General features: G+C 36.4%; 1 protein-coding gene across 1 annotated transcript in view; it reads right to left on the reverse strand.

Annotated features, from left to right (window-relative positions):
- LOC103256301 (arylacetamide deacetylase) overlaps positions 1 to 13,108 on the reverse strand; it is an 18,623-nt gene extending 5,515 nt beyond the window's left edge. Inside the window, exons 1-3 of the mRNA XM_008054201.1 lie at positions 12,860 to 13,108; positions 8,618 to 8,840; positions 1,202 to 1,271 (exon numbers count right to left, since the gene is read on the reverse strand). Coding sequence (XP_008052392.1) covers positions 1,202 to 1,271; positions 8,618 to 8,840; positions 12,860 to 12,997 — 431 coding nt within the window. The 5' untranslated portion in view covers positions 12,998 to 13,108. The remainder of the gene's footprint in view (positions 1 to 1,201; positions 1,272 to 8,617; positions 8,841 to 12,859) is intronic.
- Positions 13,109 to 20,113: the final 7,005 nt, after the last annotated feature.

The following is a 20,113-nucleotide window of genomic DNA, read 5'->3' on the forward strand; positions in this document are numbered from 1 at the left end:
AAAAAAAAAAAAAAAGAAAAGAAAAGAAAAGTATGTTTAAAAATAAAGTAGAAATATGAAAGTTAGTATAAGCTTGAATTTTCTAATTACTTTAGCTTTTTATTTGTTTGTTTGTTTATTTATTTATTTAGTTAGTTAGTTAGTTAGTTAGAGTTGTAGTCTCACTCTGCTCCCCAGGTTGGAGTGCAGTGGAATGTGTTCCCAGCCATCACAGCCTTGAGCTCTTGGGCTTAGGCAATCCTTCCACCCAGCCTTCCAAGTAGCTCCACTACAATCGCACACCACCATGTCCAGTTAATTTTGGGGGCTTATTGTATAGACAAGGTCTCAACAAGTTGCCCAGGCCGATGTCCAACCCCTGGGCTCAGGTAATTCTGTTGCCTCCTCCTTTCAAAGTGCTGGAATTACAAGCATGAGTCACCATGCACCGCCCTCTAATTACTTTAAAAATTATTATTCTAACTACTACATTTGTCAATAATCACAACCAAATATTAAGCATGACTATGTTTCAACTTTGTAGTAATGCTTTAACTTGACAAATGGTCGTGACTATATTCCTTTTTATCTTTTTATTTAAATTTAAATAGATAAATACTGCTCTGCCATGGGTCCACCCAGCAGTCTGCCCCTAATTTTACTGTCCCTAAGTGTTCTTTTCAAACATGGATTGTTGATTTACACAATTTTGCATGAACTCATAGACTTTGTTTAATTTGATAATCAATTTTAATATTTTAGGACCATCAAGTACTAGATACTGGGCTAATTCTCTTCAGGGATGCTTAGTCTTCACAATGACCATTTGAGGTAGGACTCTTTATGATACACTTTTATAGATAATCCTCTAGCTCCAAGGCACTCGTTCTTAAAGTCTGTGAATTAAGACTTGAAAGGAAATCCAGCCTCCAATGCAGGCAATTATATCCATCAATGATACAATTTAAATTATATGAAAAAAATTCTTTACTTTCAGCTCCTTCTTCCTGCCTGAATCACACACACACACACACACACACACACACACAGATTTTTTTTTCCTCAACTCTAATCAGATTAGGCCTCCCACTCACTTTCGATGCCTTCATAGTGTCATCTGAGAAATATTTGGTTTTGGCATAATAATACAATAGCCAAGAAAGCTGAGGGAATCTTGGTATGTAAGGCATCTGGTTTGAAAACAAAACAACACAGCTCTTACTTGGTTGATATAACAATAGCATCAAGTCTGTCTGCTGTCCACCTTGACAACAAATCATAATCAGGCAAAGCTGAAATAAAAAGAATAATGGTGATATATTACAGAAATGAACAAATTAAGAAAATTCTGTTTCCCTCACAAACATCCAACTTTTGCATTTTGACAGCCCCTCCCCTCATTCCACACTAAAATACTATGAAAACAAATTTAATATGTACTTATCTTATTAAGTACTTATCTTATTAAGAAACCACCCATCCACAACTCAGTAGAATTTGAGTTTTCCGGTGATTGACTTAATTACTCTTCATCTTGCTTAGCTTTGTCTTGCACATTTTGTCATTGGTCTTTCTAAACCAGCTTCAATCTCTAGAAGGCTAAGTCAACTCCCTATCTGGGAGGTATTGATTTGGCTGTTTTAGCTGATGAATATAAAAAGACAAGTCATAAACTTGACCATTGTGTTATCAAACATGTGAGCCAATATAGACAGAATTCAGACAACATAGAAGGACCACCTAGGTATGCATGGCACAGCAGAAAAAAAATGCCTGAATATAAGCAGGATAGTACTATGCTCCCTTAAAACACTGAAATTTACTACTTGCATCCATACTGTTCTCCTAAAAAGATGTCTACCTAAAAAGGTGTCATGCTTCTTTTTGTCTTGTCTAGGAGGAAGACCTGATGCTCTTTTTCTCCAACTCCAACCCTCCTATCCATATCCAATTATTTTGCCAATGTTCTTCATCTTCTTTCCTTTTATTTCCTCTTGGATATTTGTCCATTGGTCAACACTCCCAGCCCATACCTTTTCTAACATTTATTCTTTTTTAGAGTTATGGGCTACAAGTCATATAGTTTGAGGTTTTGCATTTAAGTCCTTGATCCATTTTAAGTTGATTTTTAAATATAGTGATAGGTAGGGGTTCAGTTTCATTTTTCCACATGAGGCTAGCCAGTTTTCCCAGCACAATTTGCCTAATATGGTTTCCTTTCCCCAGTGTTTGTTATTGATGGCTTTGTCAAAGATTAGTTGGTTGAAGAACTGAGCTTTTATTTCCAGATTCCCTATATTATTCCATTGGTCTGTTTGCCTATTCCTGTAGCAATATAATGCTGTCTTGGTTACTACAGCCTTTCAATATAGTTTATGATCTGGAAGCATGATACCTCCAGCTTTGTTCCTTTTGCTAAGGATTGCTTTGGTTATTTGTGCTTTTTTGCTCCCATATGAAATTTTGTATTGTCTTTTCTAGTTCTCTGAAAAATGATGTTGGCAATTTGATAAGAATTGCATTGAATCCACAGATTGTCTTGGGCAGAATGGACTTTTTAATAATATTGATTCTTCCAATCCATGAGTATGGGATGTTTTACCATTTATTTGTTTCACCCTAGATTTCTTTGAGCAGTGTTTTATAGTTTTCATTGTAAAGGTCTTTTCACTTCTCTGTTTAAGTGGATACCAAGGTATTTCTTTTCTTTTCTTTTCTTTTTGTCTGTGTGGTTATTGTGAATGAGATTGTATTTTTTCATTTGAGTCTCAGCCTGCCTGAAGTTGGTGTAGAGAAATGTAATTGTCTTTTGTGCATTGATTTTGTATCCTGAGACCTTATCAACGTCATTGTGCAGAGATTTTTGACAGATTCTCTAGGATTTTCTCAGTATAGAATCATATCTTCTGCAAAGAGGAACAGCTTAACTTCCTCTTTTCCTGTTAGATATCCCTGATTTCCTTCTCCTACCTGATTGCTCAGGCTAGGACTTCCAGTATTATGTTAAATAGGAGGGTTCAGAGTGAGTAACCTCGTCTTATTTCAATTCTTAAGGGGAATGCTTCCAGTTTCTGCACATTAAGCATAATGATGGATTCAGGTTTGTCGTAAATGTTTCTTTCTTTTTTTCTGAGTTGAAGTCTCATTCCGTCACGCAGGCTGGAGTGCAGTGGCATGCATGCTCATGTCCACCCCAGCATCAACCTGCTGGGCTCCAACAATTCTTCCACCTCAGTCTTCCAAGTAGCTAGAACTACAGGTGCCTGCTACTATGCCAGGCCAATTTTTTTACTTATTGTAGAGAGGAGGGCACGCCAAGTTTCCCAGGCTGGCCTCGAACCCTTGGGCTCAGGCGATCCACTAGCCTCAACCTCCAAAGTGCTGGGATTATAGGCTGAATCATCGAGGCCTGCCATGTCTCATTGTTTTGAGGAATGTTCCTTTGATGCCTAGGTGTTCAAGGGTTTTTACCAGGAAAGGTTACTGAATTTTATCGAATGTTTTTTCTGAATCTAATGAGATAGTCATGTGGTTCTTTTTTTTTTACATCAGTTAAAGTGCTAATTACATTTATGGTCTTATGAAGGTTGAACCAGCTTTGCATTCTGGGAATAAAACTCACCAGGTAAAGGTGTATGTGTTGTTAGATACTATTTGCTAGAATCTTGTTGAGAATGTTTGCATCTATGTTGATCAGGGAAAATTGTCCTGTAATTCTCTTTTCTTGTTGTGTCTTTGCCTATTTTGGATATGAGGTTGATATTAGCTTCATAAAATAAGATAGGGAGAATTCTGTCCTTCACAATTGCCTGAAAAACTTTCGGTAAGATTGCTATCAGCTCTTTCTTGTATGTCTTAATATTTTTAGCTGAGAAGCCATCTGGTCCAGGATGCTTTTTGTCAGGGAGTTTTCTTATAACTGAGTTGATTTCCCAGATTATTATTGGTCTGTTTAGGTTTTCATTTCTTCGTTTGTTTGTTTCAGCCTAGGGAGGTTGTGTGATGCCAGGAAATCCATCATTTCCTCTAGATATTCTAGTTTATTTGTGTAGATATATTTATACTAATTTCTGATAATCTTTTGAATTTCTTCAGAGTTGATTGTGAATCTACTTTTTCATATCTAATTGTATTTATTTGGACTTTCTCTTTTTTTTAGCTAACTTGGCCACAGGTCTATCTTATTTATCCTTTTAAAGAATCAATTTTTGTCTTATTGATCATTTCTGTGATATTTTTGTCTTCTATTTCCTGTAATTGTGACTTTATCTTAGTCATCTGGATTTTTCTATTAAAATTAGGATATAATTGTTCTCATCTTTCTAGCTCCCTTAGGTATGATGTTAGGCTATTTACTTGCAATCCCTGTTTTCTTGACATGGGCTTGCAATATTATAAACTTTCTGCACAGCATTGATTTGATGGTATCCCAGAGACTTGATATGTCATGTCATTGCTTATATTTGTTTTCAGGAATCTTTTAATTTCAGTATTGAATTCTGTGATGACCCAAAAGTCACTCAGCAGCACGTCATTTTGTTTCTATGTCTTTGTGTGCTTTGGAGGGTTCTTGTTGGTAGGAATATTTACTTTTATTCCATTGTTTGGTATTATTTCAACTTTTTGGAATTATCTCATGCTTGATTTATGCCTGAAAATGTGATCAATATTGGAATATATTGCATGTGTTTATGAGTAGAATGTATAGTCTGTGGTTGTTGGGTGGAGTGTTCTGTTGATGTCTATAAGTCCAATATATCTAGTGGTATATTAAAACCTTAGATTCCTTTGTTGGTTTTTTCCTCAATGATCTGTCTAGGGCTGTTAGGGTGTATTAAAGTCTCTGACTGTGATTATATGGGTGCCTATGTCATCTCTTAGTTTACATAACATTTTTAAAATAAATCCAGGGGCTCCGTCTTTGGAGCATATATCTTAGGTGAATTGAAGCTTTCATCATTATGAAGTGTCCTTCCATGTCCTTTCTAACATTTATTAGTTTGAAGTACATTTTGCCTGATATAAGAATAGCGATCTCTGCTCTTTTTTGTTTTTCATTTGCCAAGAAAATCAATTTACAGCCCTTTGCCTTGAGCCAGTGGCTGTCCTTTGCAATGAGATGAGTTTCCTGGACACAGCAGTATGTTGGATCATGTTTCCTATCCTGCTTGCTAGTCTATGCCTTTTTAGTGGCACATTCTGTCCATTCATATTCAAGTTAATCATTGATATGTGATGGTTTATCCCTGTCATGTTTTGGGCTCTTAAGAGGTTGTTTTAGTTTTAGTTTATTTTTTTAATTTATGAATGATCTGTATTCTCTGTTAACTTTGTGCTTGCCAGTACTTTTGCAATAAATAGAACCATTTTTTTTTTCATTTCTGTGCTAAAAGCTTTCTTAAGGATCCTCTAAAGGAATGGTCTGGAAGTGGTGTATTCTCATAAGGATCTGATGCCTGGGAAGGATTTCAATTCTCCATCAATGATGAAACTTAGTTTGGTGTGGTGGAAAATTCTTGACTGAAATTGCTTATCTTTGAGAATGTTAAAGATGGGACTCCAGTCCCTGCTGGCTTGTAGAATTTCTGTTGAGAGATCTGCTGCAATTCTGATGGGTCTTCCCCAGTGGGTGGTCTGACCCTTCTCTCCAGCTTTTCTTTCATGTTTACCCTGTGGATATGGATTACCATGCATTTTAAGGATGGTCATCTCATGCAATACCTTATAGGGGTTCTTTGAATCTCTTGCATTTGGATAGTAGCCTTTTTAGTGAGATATGTAAATTTTTCTTGGACAACCTCATGGAAGACTTGCTCCAGGTTGTTGTTAATTTCCCCTCTGTTTTGGGGATATCAATCAGCCATAGGTTTGATTTCTTTACATAGTTCCACAACTCTCATAGGCTTTGTTTATTCTTTTTGGCCTTTTCTCCTTGTTTTTGTCAGACTGGGTTAGTTCAATATTTTGGTCTTCAAGGTCTGAAGTCATTTCCTCTGCCGATCAATTCTGTTCCTTATACTTGTTATTGTGGTTTGAAATTCCAGGAGAGATTTCTTCATTTCCAGGATTTCAGAATGAACCTTCTTATATTGGCCACCTCAGTGTTTACTTTCTTCACATCTTAGGTGATCTTTGCCAAATTCTCATGGTTTTCCTTAACTGTTTTTGCTGTCCAATGTCTGAATTCTGTGTCTGTCATCAGGGAAGGATCATTCTGTGTGGCTTCCATTGATTGGGGACTCGGTGGTATTTTTGTAGGTGAAACATTTTTTAAGTCTTTAAGGATTGCTGACGTTTTTGCCCTGATTCTTTCTCATCTGTGAGGAACACATCTTCTCTTTGTATTATTGTTTTTTAGATTTTTTTCTTTTTCTTTTTTTTTTAAGCTGGGAATGGTCTTACTGCCTTAGAACATTTTTGGCCTCCAAGATAGTTCACATAGGGAGATAGAGAGGGTCCTTTACTATTGCTTCTCCACTCATGATGGACTGTGCTTAAAACTTAAAGTGATTTTTGTTGCAGAGTTCTTCCCATTTTAGGCCAGCTAGACTGCCTTCCAATCCTGTGGCAAGCTCTATGCTGGGATTAGGTGGAGGGATATGCCCCCAAGCAGCTGGGAGCACTGTTCCCAGCCCAGAAATGTTCCCACTGGAAATCAAGGTCTCCAAGTGTCTTGTGCAACTTTCCCTCCCCATCAGGGGCCCACTGAGCGCTTAAAACCAGCAGATTCCCTGTCTTCGAGAAATCCATTCTTTGGTTGCATGATGCTGACAGGAAAACCTTCCTGGTCTGGGGAGCAATGCTGGTCACCAAAAGGAGGGGTGGTGGGTACCTTGTGAGTACATCCAACAGGCGAACTTTCCTGGCCTGAGTGCCAGCTGCTGGATGCTGCCAGGGAACGCACTCTTGGGGGTTCATTGGCAGTAGGAGTTCAGTGCATTCCCAACTCCATGCTCCAATAGCAAGAACTTTTGTCTTAATCAGATCTCCTTCCACATGGGACCAACAATCTTTCCATTGGGAAGAAGGGAACTGACCTAGTCCGTGTCAAGAGCATTCATTCCTTCTCATACACAAGGCAGGGCTGGAGATCCTTTGGGAATCTGGAACCCAGTGGGGATGAGGCCCTTCTGGCTGAGCACCCAGACTTTCTCCCCCGCTGCAGGATTCAGAGTGCTTCTGGTGTACAGAACAACTCAAGCTGCCTATGTTTATCAGTGACTGAGTCCATCCTCGCTATTATGCTGAACAAGAGAGGCACAGGCCAGTTACTCCCCAATAGTCATCTATCTAACATTTTTATTTAGTGTCTTTATATCCTTGAGTCTACCAAATTATTCACATTTCTCCCAAATTAAAAAAAAATGTTTTCAAAATGTTCTTACTTAACTCTCTTCTCAGTTTGTCATTTTCTTGTTTATTCCTTTTGCAACTAAGTTCATTTATGGCCAATGATTATTATTACCATTTCTTTACCTCTCACATTTTGCTTGCTACAATGTGTTTCTCTTCTCAATAATATTAACATAAAAAACTCAACATCCAGGAGACATACTTTTGTCCTCCTTATTTGGCATCAGTATACCATTTAGTGCATTTTATTAATTCTTCTTTCTGGAGATGCTCACCTTTGGTTTTCTTTTCATGTTATAACTTTTTTGATCACCTCTCAGTTCTTTGCTGATTTCTTTTTCCTTCACCTAATACTTCTGTCTGTGTTCCCAGAGATCTGTCCTCAACCTCCCAGTCATCCTGTCAGAAGCAAAACAGATCTCTTTCTCTCTTTTTCCCTCTTTCTCTCTCTCTCCCTCTCTCTCCATCCACCCCCCCCCCCCACATTCTCAACTTCCCACATCAATTGAAAAATTTGCTTAATTTCAAACTTACAACATTTTCTTGTCAGGACTAATTTATTTTTTAGCTCTGGAATTCAGAGTTCTTAGCCTAGATGCAGTCAAATCTTTATGCCAATGGTTGATCTATATTATTTATTGGCAGTAACAGATGGTTATCAAGAACCTCAGAACTCAGGTGGGTTAGTTGATTTCCTCAGAGTCACACAATTTGGATCTTTATCCCCGTTCTTCAACTTCTAATTATATTTCTCTTTCTACTCTAATTTATACATCAAAAAATACGCAACCTTTGCTCATAGTCTTGATTACTCTTGTCTGTTCTATCATATATTTATCACTTTAAAGTACACTGAAATTATTTACTTATTTATCAGTTGATTAGATAATGAGTCCACTAGAATGTAAACTCCAAAAAGACAGGGAATGTTGTCTGTCAAAGATATATTTAAAGTTCCTAGAATAGTGTGAGGCACACAAATATATGACTAAATAAATTAGCACAATTGATGGTCCTGTAATAGTAAATGCAAAACAATAGAAATAGCAAGATATGCTTTCTTAATGTGATTGTAATAAGTAGGAAAAATGTCTTCTCATCTCTACTTGGATTGATATGGAAATGAGTGATTTGAAACTTCAGACTGTCAAATTTTGCCAGGAGAAAAAAGCATAAGAAGAAGCATGATTATCATGTCTATATGGAAGGGCACTATATAGTTACTAAAGCCTTAGTCTAATTTTTGTGAATCTCAGTTACAGGGTTTTTCTAAGCATTCACTTACCAGCACTTCCCAAACACCAGCCACCACCATGGATATAAAACAACCCTCTTCTTAGTGCTTCTGACTTCCTCTTTGGTACGTATACACGAACAGGAATGTTATTGAATTTTGTCTCAGTCACAGTGACATTTTCATCTGAGGTTGGTGGGACTTCAGTGAAGCTCATGGCAATTGCAAAGAATTCCATAAAGTGGTAAAGTCCCAGCACCTCAACAAATGTAGCCTAAAAATGAAATTCACATATATCTTAGAATTCAAGTGCTAAATGTCAGATCTATGGACATATTAATACTCACTGACTCTTAATAATTCAAATAAATAGAACTGAGTTTTCATACATAATTCTGTTTGATTCTTTTCCTCGTTGAATTGAAAATCTTCTGCAAAGCAAAAGAAACCATCAAGAGAGCAGGGAGACAGCCCACAGAATGGGAAAAAATATTTACCAACTGTATATCTGACAAAGGCCTAACATCCAGAATCTACAAGGAGCTAAAACATGCCAAAAGAAAAAAAAATCAGCCCCATGAAAAAATAAGCAAAATACATGAATGGACACTTCTCAAAAGCAGACGTAAGTAGAACTATCAGACACATGAAAAAGTGCCCAGCCTTACAGATCATCAGAAAAATACAAATCAAAACCACATTGAGATACCACCTAGCCCCAGTAAAAATGGCCATCATTAATAAAACAAAAAGTAACAGATGCTGATGAGGATGTGGAGAAAAGGGAACGTTTCTACACTGCTAGAAGGAATGCAAATTAGTTCAACCTTTATGGAAAACAGTGTGGTGATTCCTAAAAGAACTAGAAATTGACCTTCCATGTGACCCAGTAATCCCCTACTGGGAATATACCCAGAGAAACACAAATCATTCCAAAAGAAAGATACTTGCACACACATGTTTATTGCATCACTGTTCATAAGAGCAAAAACATGGAACTAACCATGCTGTTCATCGAAACTGGACTGAATTTTAAAATGTGGTACATATACATGATGTGGTACATATTACACACTTATAAAGAAGGACAAACATATGGACTTTGCAGCAAACTTGGATGGATTTAGAGTCTATAATACTCAGTGATCTATCATAGAAACAAATAATTGAGTACCACATATTCTCACTCATAAGCAGACTCTGGACATTTACCGTAATACTATAAGAAAGGGATTGGCAGTAGCGTGACACTGCCCCTGAGGGTTGTGGGGGGGCACATAATATCAATAAGGGTACCCTGCTCTCAAACCAGGCAAAGTGGGTACCAAAGAGATGTGCAAGCCATTTGTATACCTAATTCTGAATTGTACCCCACATTTTTAAAACAAAAGTAAATAAATAAATAAAATTATGTTTGATTCTTTTCAAAGAACTGAAAGTGCAGAGCTTCTTCCTACAGTGGTTGTTACAAAAGGGGGAGCACTCTGAAGGGAACCAAAACATTTCATTCCAAAATCCTTGTTGTATTTCAATATGGCTGTTCTGAAGAGCTGGAAATACAAGAATAGTTGAAAAGCTGTCTTTTGTGGGGAAGATTTGCATCCGTAGGAAAAAATCTCCATTGATGCAGCCTTCTCTGAGGCTTTTCCTTGTCCAGATCAAGAAATGATGAACTGAGAGTCTTACACCCTAAAAGTCTGAAAGAAACGTTTACCATCTATTGTCTCTGAGGATTGCTATCAGTGAAGATTTAAGCTTCATAACAAGACCACCTATGCTAGCCACGCCTCCTCTTCTCTTCCTCCTATTATTACCTGTCTTGCCACCATAACCTGTTTTTGCCCATGGTCCAAACCTCTCTTCTTTCTTTAACTTCAAGATGATAAAAAGCATCAGCTCCATATGGTCATTTCTTTGAGATTTTGTATTTTGCAAGATTCCCATGCATGCTAAAAAAAAAAAAATGTATATGCCCCTTCTCCTATTAATCAGTTGATTTTCAGCAGACCTTTAGAGGATGAAGGGGAAGGATTCTCTTGATCCCTACAACTCATTTAGTTCTTATTTCACTACAATGTGTCAGGTTCTCTATAAAGCTTTAGGTGCTTCAGAAATGAACAAAATAAATGCTCTACACAGGAATCTCAGAGTTAAATGGGAAAGTCCAATGGTAAACTGTTACAAAACAAGGTACTTTGGAAGCAAACACCATGTGATTACAAAAGTTACCTGGAAATAACAAATGAAAAGGAGTTTTCAAGAGGAAAACAATTATATCTGAGTCTTGAAAGAAATGCCTTTTCTTAAGAATTTACCTTAACAAAAAAGGCAAAACCTTTCCAGGTAGAGGAATGGTTTAGCTTAGAAATGGGGAGGTTCTTGTTGACACAGTGAGATATGATTCTAAAGTTGTTGCATGTGGGATATGGGAGGCAGGTTTGGGAGAGAAGAAATGGGTGAGAGAAGTAGAGAGGACAGGCTGCCTGCCTGCAACCTGACTCTCCACTCTAGAATGAGTCCATGTCCTAGCACTCTGTATGTACTAATCACAATATTAAAAACTCACCTATATAGAAGGCAGATAATATTATCATATCCATTTCAGAGATGAGGAAAACAAGCCCAGGGAGGTTAAATAAGTAGTCTAAACTTATACAACTAGTAAATGATATTTATCAGGATTCTCAATCCAGCAGTTTCATTCTTGATTTAATGTTTATAGTATAATCCTTCAATAAAGGATTTGAATACTCTAATTTTGCCAGTTATTTGAGGAAAACCAGCCAAAGTAATTAGGAAAGACAAGATGAAGCAGGAGAATAATTGACCACAACAAACAGCAGATAACTGAGGAATCGAAAATATATTAAAACACTTTTTAAAATGCATATCCTTTGAGAGCTCTGAAGATATATTACACTCATAAAATTTTGGACAGAATAAAAGTAAATAAATAAATAAAAGACTACTAGAGAAGAAGGAAAACTTTAAAAAAGATGTGGTTGTTAAATGAATTTTAAAGTAATTAACAGTAGGACTCAAAGAAAACGAAATCAAGGGCCTCTTACAAATTGTAACACAAAGGGAAAAATATGAGGAAAATACCCTCTTCTTAAAACTCCTTGGTGGCTATACATTATACACAGAATTAAGTTGAAACTTACTACCATTACCCACAAAGCACTATATGATATGACATCTAACCTCTCCAAACTAATTGCAACAATTTTCCCATCAAACCCAAATATTTTCTTGAACTTGTCAGTATTTTCTAGCTGGATGTCTCTGCTGGAAAACTTTTTCCTTAGCACTTACAGTGGCTGTTTTCTTTTCATTCTTGTGGTTTCTAAGCAGATGTTTCCTCATCACAGTGGCTTTCTCTGACTACCCATACAGTAGACCCACCTTGGCCTTCTGCCCAACTTATTATATTTTTCTTCATCGTATCTCATTCAAAGTACTTCTCATGATCTGAAGTTACTTATTCTTTTGATTCTAATTTTTTTCCTCTGCCACTAGAATGTCACCTGTATAGGGACAGACTCCTTCTTTGTCTAATGGGATTAGACAGAATTGAATGGTTGAATAAATATAATATAAAAGAAGAATCAAGAAGTGGCAGCATTAATATCCTGTAAGTTCTGAAAAGATATTTTTAAGAATAAAGGGAATAAAATAATCAGAGAAGTAATAGGAAAACATCTTCAAGGCTCCTGAGAGAGCTACATGTTTTTTGTTTGCCAGCAATAGAGCTGCTCTGGCTAGCAGCCAGTTGCCACGACACTCCGGGGACCCACTTTCATTTCTATATATCTTGCCTCTCATGGTTGATGCTGGGCATGTGCCAACCAGTCTGTCAACAAAGTATTTTCTTGAGAACTTATTTATGTGTCCTTATTCTATACTCTGACTTTCTAGATGACTACATAATCAGGTGATCTCTAATTTGTTTATAAGATTTAAATACTAAACAACACCTAAGATAAGAATTTCAAAGCACAGCAACTATCACCACATTAATACCACTTAAGCAAAACATTTTTCGGTAAAACTTCTCAGATGGCTCCTCATTTCTTCTTGATATTTTTAAAACCCGTTTCCAATAGATAAAACAGAAAGCAAAAAAAATTTTAAGCTATAAATAGGCAAAGTCCACGGCACTTATTTTAAGTGATGAATAAATAAATAAAGCAATAAATCAAAAAAACAAATTCACAGGTCAAATGGTAGCATTACTTCTCCAGGTCAAACAATGGCATATGCACAGCTGAGTTAATAAAATTCCCAACTTACCAAATGTGCTACAGTTTTCAGTTGTGTGTTAAGCCACATCAATCTCCATGGTTCCTCAATGTTATCTGGGAGAGGTGTATAAACATAATATGCTACAAGGACTCCCACAGTCAGAAGATACAACGATTTTCTTCTCATGCTGTATTTACTTGCTTCTTTGTCTTTAGAAACGCAGAAAGTAAACTTACATGATCTGCCTGAACAGTGTACTCTGATAGGCAGTGTTTCTCAACTCTACCCAGAAACTTTATCTTACTTTTGGAATACAGAATCACCCAATCAGATTAAGAGTTAGCATAATAAGGTAACAATTTTATTGGTTAGCCAGATAGAGTCATGCTGAGTGCAAGTTCAAGGTTTAATGAGTAATAGGAATCTTGAGCAAGTTCTGTCAATGATCATACTGTTATTTGTAGTCCAAGAAACAAATGTGTATTGACTAGTAACTTGGGAAATCATTCTTTGACTCTAAGAAAATTATTCATAAAAATATACAGAATGCATAACCTATGTTTTAAAATAGCTCATCATACAATAGGGGGAAACAAATGAATACGTTTTTAAAGTGCCGTGTGGTGAGTATAAAAAACACAATAGCCATTATTTTTGCCATTATGCAATTTATTTTATCTTGCAAGAGATGGATGTATTAGCAATTAGGTCTGATAACTTTTTTCAGATGGGGTTATACAAATAATGATAGAAATAATAACAGTAACAGTGAACATTTATTATTTACTCTGTGATCCAGGCCCTATGCTAAGTGATTTACATACATAATCTCAGTCCAAACAATAAATCTATAAAACTAGTATTATTACCTTTACATAAATGAATAAAATGAGTCTTCCAATGTTTAAATCACTTCACTGAGGTCATGTAAGTATTAGAGCCAGAGAAATTCCAGATAGAGAGTAATAGCTTTCTTTTTTTTTTTAGTTGGAGTCTCACTCGGTCGCCCAGACTGGAGTGCAGTGGCCGCTCCCGGCCACCGCAGCCTCGACCTGCTGGGCTCCTGTGATCCTTCCGCCTCAGTCTTCCAAGTAGCCAGAATTACACGCATGTGCTACCATGCCTGGCTGATTTTTTTATTTATTGTAGAGATGAGGTCTCACTGTCCAGGCGGGTCTCGAACCCGCAGGCTCAGGCCATCCACTCACCTCAGCCTCCCAAAGGCGCGGGATTACAGGCTGAGCCACCGAGCCCGGTGTACATAGCTTTTTGAAAATAACTTCTTTCTCCCCCAAATCTAGCATACACACACACACACACACACACACACACACACACACACACACACACACACACATTCTAAAAATATATATATATATACATTATAGAATGAAAATACAAAAAGAAAATAATAAATCACATTCTTACATCGCTAAGATCACTGATGTTGACACTTTAGTATATTTCCTGAGAGATCTGAGTACACATATGTGAAACAGCTTTTTTCTGCATGCCTGGGTTCTAAATCACTACCTCTTCCTTTTTTTTCACCCAACCCTGGTAGTGCTGCTTCTTGTAGTTACCAGTATCTAAGATCAGTTTTTCTAAACTTCTGACACTTGCATAGACCACTATCAATATCAAGTTCTTCTCTGTTTTAGATACCTAGCATGATTTTCTCTATACACATAAATCTTTTCTACCTGAAACATGAAATTAACCATTCAATCAAGGAATCCTGGTTTTCTTTAGTGGGGAATGAAAGTAGAGAAAACAATCTCAGCACTGTGTGTACTCACTGATGCTAGACCATTTTAGTACCCAGAATTAGAAAATACATATTTTTAAAATATGGGTTTATAAAGATATTTAAATTTAATTGAACACTACAAGATTATGTTTCAACTTTTTAATAACTTTATACCATTTTAAGCTGATAGTCTATTTTCATTTATTATTGAAATCATGTTCTTTGTATGAGATTTCAAAGCATATGCAAAAAGGAAAATAAAATACTTTAAAGCACTCAATGGACTATATTGCTTTAAAGTAGTATTTGATAAAATGGATAAAATGTGATGAGGACTTTGATACTTTCTTTGCATTCATTTGGGTGTAGAAGCAAAACTATAACAACTTTTAATATGATTTTAAAACTAATGCAATAAACCAGTGACCATCCACCACCTGACCAATGACAGTTTCTATCTTTGCACATTGTGGGTTATGCCTGCCTAATCACCCTCTAATTTCTGGTTTGCTCAACTCTTCTGTGTTAATGCTTACTTTCTGTGATATTTACTAGCCCTCAAATGGGCTGAATCTGTTTCACTTGTCATTTATCTTCCCTCCTTGACTCTTACAGATTATGTTTTTCCACTTATTAAATGACGAGATCTTTTCTTTAAGAAAGCTTCAGTAGTCTTGATCATTTTAAGTAAATAAAATACCAGTACTAGTAATAATAATCATAACTAACATCAATGTTGTTATAGAGTTGTCTTTTTTAATTAGTCTCATAAGAATTAATGAATTGACATAATCCATATATTAAAAATAAATATGCTGCTACATGGAAGGTTTAATTCACCAAGGGTGCATAGCTAATTATCTTGTTCTACTGTAATTTTTTTTAATCACTAATAGAGAATCTATTTCTTAAATGTGAAATTGTATCTTTGATCCTTCTATATTTCCTTGAGAACAAGACAATCTGGTTTTGCATTTGGTTTACTACCTATTAATTGTATAACTTGATTAGCCTGAAATTTTAATTGCTGATATTATCTCATATTAGTTTTACACAAAATGTATTAGAAGTCTCAAAATATTAATATAAACAATAAAATAACCAAGAGATGTTTAGAAATTTATATTCAGTATTCTGTCTTAAATCTATCTACATGAATCAAATAATCAATAGACAGTACCAGTTCAGCATTTTTCAGAACTCCTAACAATATCTTGTCCACTACCTACTGAAGGCCCAAGCACCTGCCGTCATATGGCATTCTTAAGAGGTCTGAGCATGTATATGTGCAACAGCTTTCTTCTGCATGCCTGGGTTCTAAGTCACTATTTCTTCCTTTTTCTTCACCCAGCCCTGGTAGTACTATCTTTTTTTGCAGTTACCAATCTCTGAGATCAGTTTTTTAAAACTTATAACACTTGTGTAGACCACCATCAATATCAAGTTCCTCTCTGTTTGAAATACCTAGCATGATTTCAACATCTTTATCTGGATCTAGTGATACAAATAAGTAATGCACTTGAATACCCCTTGGTCAAAATTATATATATCAGTGTTTTCCTCATGTGTTTCTTCTGTCTTCTGAAGCAGTTACAATAAATAGAGAATGAAGAAACATAATTTACAATTTTGCTTTTAAATGTTCTCAAAAAAATACTGACATAATCTAGGGTGCCAATTCTCCAGGCATTCCAGGTCTCTGGGTAAATCAAAAGCAGTTGGTTGGAAACAAGGTTTTCTAACTCCTCCCTGGTTTATAGCTACAATGAATCTCAAATTTTTCTCTCCAGGGCATTTCAATGATGAGAAAGATTTTGGCTACAGGAATATAAAAGCATTACTTAGGGTTTCTACAGTAGGGTTTCTTAATGTAGACTTTTAAAATAATTTTTAAATTTTTTATTTTAAAATTGTGGGGTACTATTCAGGGTCAGGTATACAAATATTCACCATGCAGGTACCTTGTTGATGAGGTATGACCCCCTTTCCCCAGGCACATTCCCACTACTGCCAATCCTACTTCCCCACCCCTTACCCCCCTGCAGTTTTCCACTACTATCAATCCTTTTCTTTTTTTTTGATATCTCCATTTTTAATGAAATGCTGCATTAAAATAATTCTCTTTTTTTTCTGCATCCATAAGTTTATTGCAACACTATTCCCAATAGCAAAAATATAGAATTAACCTGAGTATTTATCAACAAATGAATGAATAAAGAAAATGTGGTGTATAAACATGATAGAACATTATTCAGCCATTAAAAAATGAACTTATACCTTTTGCAACAATACGGATAGAACCGGAGGGCATTATCTTAGGTGAAATACATTAGACACAGAAAGACAAGTACCACATTTTTAAAACACAATAGAATAAAACTAAATTGTATGCCTTTTATTTCATAGGTTATTTTTTTAATCAATATTTTTTATTATGATATTGTGGGGTACAGTTAAGGGTTAGGTATACAAATATGCTTCGTTCAGGCACCTTGTTGATAAGAGGTGTCTCCACATCCCCAGACAGATATTTACTACCATTAATCCCATCTCCCTTCCCCCCCCCAGTTTCCCACCACTGTCAGTCATTTTCTTATAGTATTACATTGGATGTTCAAGATCCACTATATGAGTGAGAACATGTGATACTAAGATCTTTGTTTCTGTGAGAGGTCACTCAGTATTATAGACTCTAGTTCCATCCAGGTTGCTGCAAAATTTGTGATTTTGTTCTTTTTTAGGGCTGCGTAATATTCCATCATATATATGTACCACATTTTTTAAATCCAGACCTCTTTTGATGGACAGCATGGTTGCTTCCAGGTTCTTGCTATTGTGAACAATGCTGCGATAAACATATGTGAGCTGGTATCTTTTTTATACAGTAATTTGAGTTCTTCAGGTTATATTCCCAGTAGGGAAATTGAGGGGTCATATGGGAGGTCAATATTTAGAGCTTTTAGGAATCGCCATACTGTTTTCCACAGAGATGCACTAGTTTGCACTCCCACCAACAGTGTAGAAGTCTTCCCTTTTTGCCACACCCTCTCCAGCAACTGTTATTTTTTGAGTTATTGATAATTGCCATTCTGACTGGAGTTAGGTGGTATCTCAGTGTGGTTTTGATTTGCATCTCCCTGATGATTAGTGAGGTTGAACATTTTTTCATGTGTCTGTTGGCTGCTCAGATGTTTTCCTTTGTGAAGTGTCTGTTCATACTTTTTTGCCCACTTTATAATGGGGTTGTTTGTTTGTTTTTTTTAGCACGTTTGAGTTCCTTGTAGATCCAAGATGTTAAGCCTTTGTCAGACCTGGAGTTGGCAAATACTTTTTCCCAGTCTGTAGGCTGTCTCCCTGCTCTCTTTATGGTTTCTTTGGCTTTGCAGAAGCTTGTCAGTTTAATGAGGTCCCACTTGTCTATCTTATCCCTTATGGCCTGTGGGTTTTGAGTTTTGTTCAGGAATTGGATGCCAGTTCCAATTTCTATGAGGGTATGTCCTTCATTTTCTAAGATTCTTATGATTTGAGGTTTTACATTTAGGTCTCTGATCCATTTAAAGTTAATTTTTGTGTATGGGGATATATAGGCGTTCTGTTTCAATCTTCTGCATATGGTCAGCCAGTTTTCCCAGCACCATTTACTGAATAGGTTCGCCTCTCCCCAGTGATAGGTGGTAGAGGCTTTGTCGAAGATGAGTTGGTTCAGAAATTGAAGTTTTGCTTCTGGAATCTCAATTCTATTCCATTGGTCTATACGCCTGTTCCTGTACCAATATCAAGTTATTTTGATGATTGTAGCTTTATAGTAAAGTTTGAAGTCTGGTAATGTGATACCACCTGATTTGTTTTTTCTTTGCTGAGGATTCTTCTGACTATTCTTGGTCATTTGTGTTTCCATATGAATTCCTGTATTCTTTTTCTAGATCTGAGAAGAATGTTGCTGGTAATTTGATGGGTATTGCATTAAATCTGTAGATTGCCTTAGGTAAGATGGACATCTTCACAATGTTGATTCTTCCAATCCATGAGCATGGGATATTTTTCCACTTGTTTGTGTCATCTTTGATTTCTTTGAGCAGTGCTTTGTAGTTTTCATTGTAAAGGTCTTCATGTTTCTGGTTAGGAAGATGCCAAGGTATTTCTTTCTTTTTTTGTGTGGCTATTGTGAACAGAATTGTGCTTTTTATTTGGGCATCTGTTTGTTTATTATTGGTGTAATGAAATGTGATTGTCTTTTGCACGTTTATTTTATATCCTGAGATTTTGCCAAAGTCCTTTATCAGTGTAAGGAGGTTTTTGACAGATTGTCGTGGGTTTTCAAGGTACACAATCATGTCATCTGCAAAGAGAGATAGCTTGGCTTCCTCTTTACCTATTTGAATACCCATGATTGCCTTCTCTTCTCTGATTGCTCTAGCCAGGACTTCCAATACTATGTTGAACAGGAGGGGTGAGAGTGGGCATCCTTGTCTTGTTCCAGTTTTCAGGGGAAATGGTTCCAGTTTTTGTCCGCTTAGGAGTATGCTGGCTGTGGGTTTCTCGTAGATGGCTTTTACTATTTTGAGGCATGTTTACCGTGTGCCTAGCTGTTCGAGGGTTTTTATCAAGAAGCGGTGCTGGATTTTATCAAAAGTTTTTTCTGCATCAAATGAAATAATCATGTGGTTTTTGTTTTGACATCTGTTGATGTAGTTAATTACATTTATGGTTTTACAAATGTTGAACCAGCCTTGCATCCCAGGGATGAAGCCCATTTGGTCATGATGGATGATTTTTGAGATGTGTTGCTGAATCCAGTTTGCTAGGATCTTGTTGAGAATTTTAGCATCTATGTTCATCAAAGATATTGGCCTGTAGTTCTCTTTCTTTGTTGGATCTTTACCTGGCTTGGGTATCAATGTGATGTTAGCTTCGTAAAATGATTTGGGGAGAGTTCCATCTTTCTCAATTACCTGGAATTCCTTCAGTAGGATTGGTATAAGCTCCTTGTTAAATGTCTCGTAGAATTCTGCTGGAAAGCCATCTGGTCCAGGGCTTTTTTTTTTTGTAGGTAGGTTTCTTATTATGTAGTCAATTTCCTTGATCATTATTGGTCTATTTAGGGTCTCAATTTCTTCTTGTTTCAACCTAGGCAGGTTGTGTGATGACAGAAAGGCCTCCATTTCTGAAAGGTTTTCGTTTGTTTCCATACAAGTATACATAGTAGTCTCAATGATCTTTTGTATTTCTTCAGGATCAGATGTGACTTCATCTTTTGTGTTTCTGATTGTGTTTGTCGGGGCTTTTTCTCTCTTTTTCTTGGTCAGTCTAGCTAGGGAACCATCGAGCTTATTTATCCTTTTGGAGAAGCAGTTTTTTGTTTCATTGATTTTTTGTATTATCTTTTGTCTTCTATGTTCTGGATTTGGGTTTTTATTTTGGTGATCTGGATTCTTCTGCTGAAATTAGGGTTTTTGTGGTCTTGCTTTTCCAGCTTTTTTAGGTGGCTTCTTAGGCTGTTAATTTGTGATCCTTCCATTTTCTTCATGTGCGTTTGTAGGGATATAAATTCC

Source organism: Carlito syrichta, unplaced genomic scaffold (genome assembly GCF_000164805.1).
Source record: "Carlito syrichta isolate Samal-C Ts95f unplaced genomic scaffold, Tarsius_syrichta-2.0.1 Scaffold289212, whole genome shotgun sequence".
Classification (NCBI taxonomy): domain Eukaryota; kingdom Metazoa; phylum Chordata; class Mammalia; order Primates; family Tarsiidae; genus Carlito; species Carlito syrichta.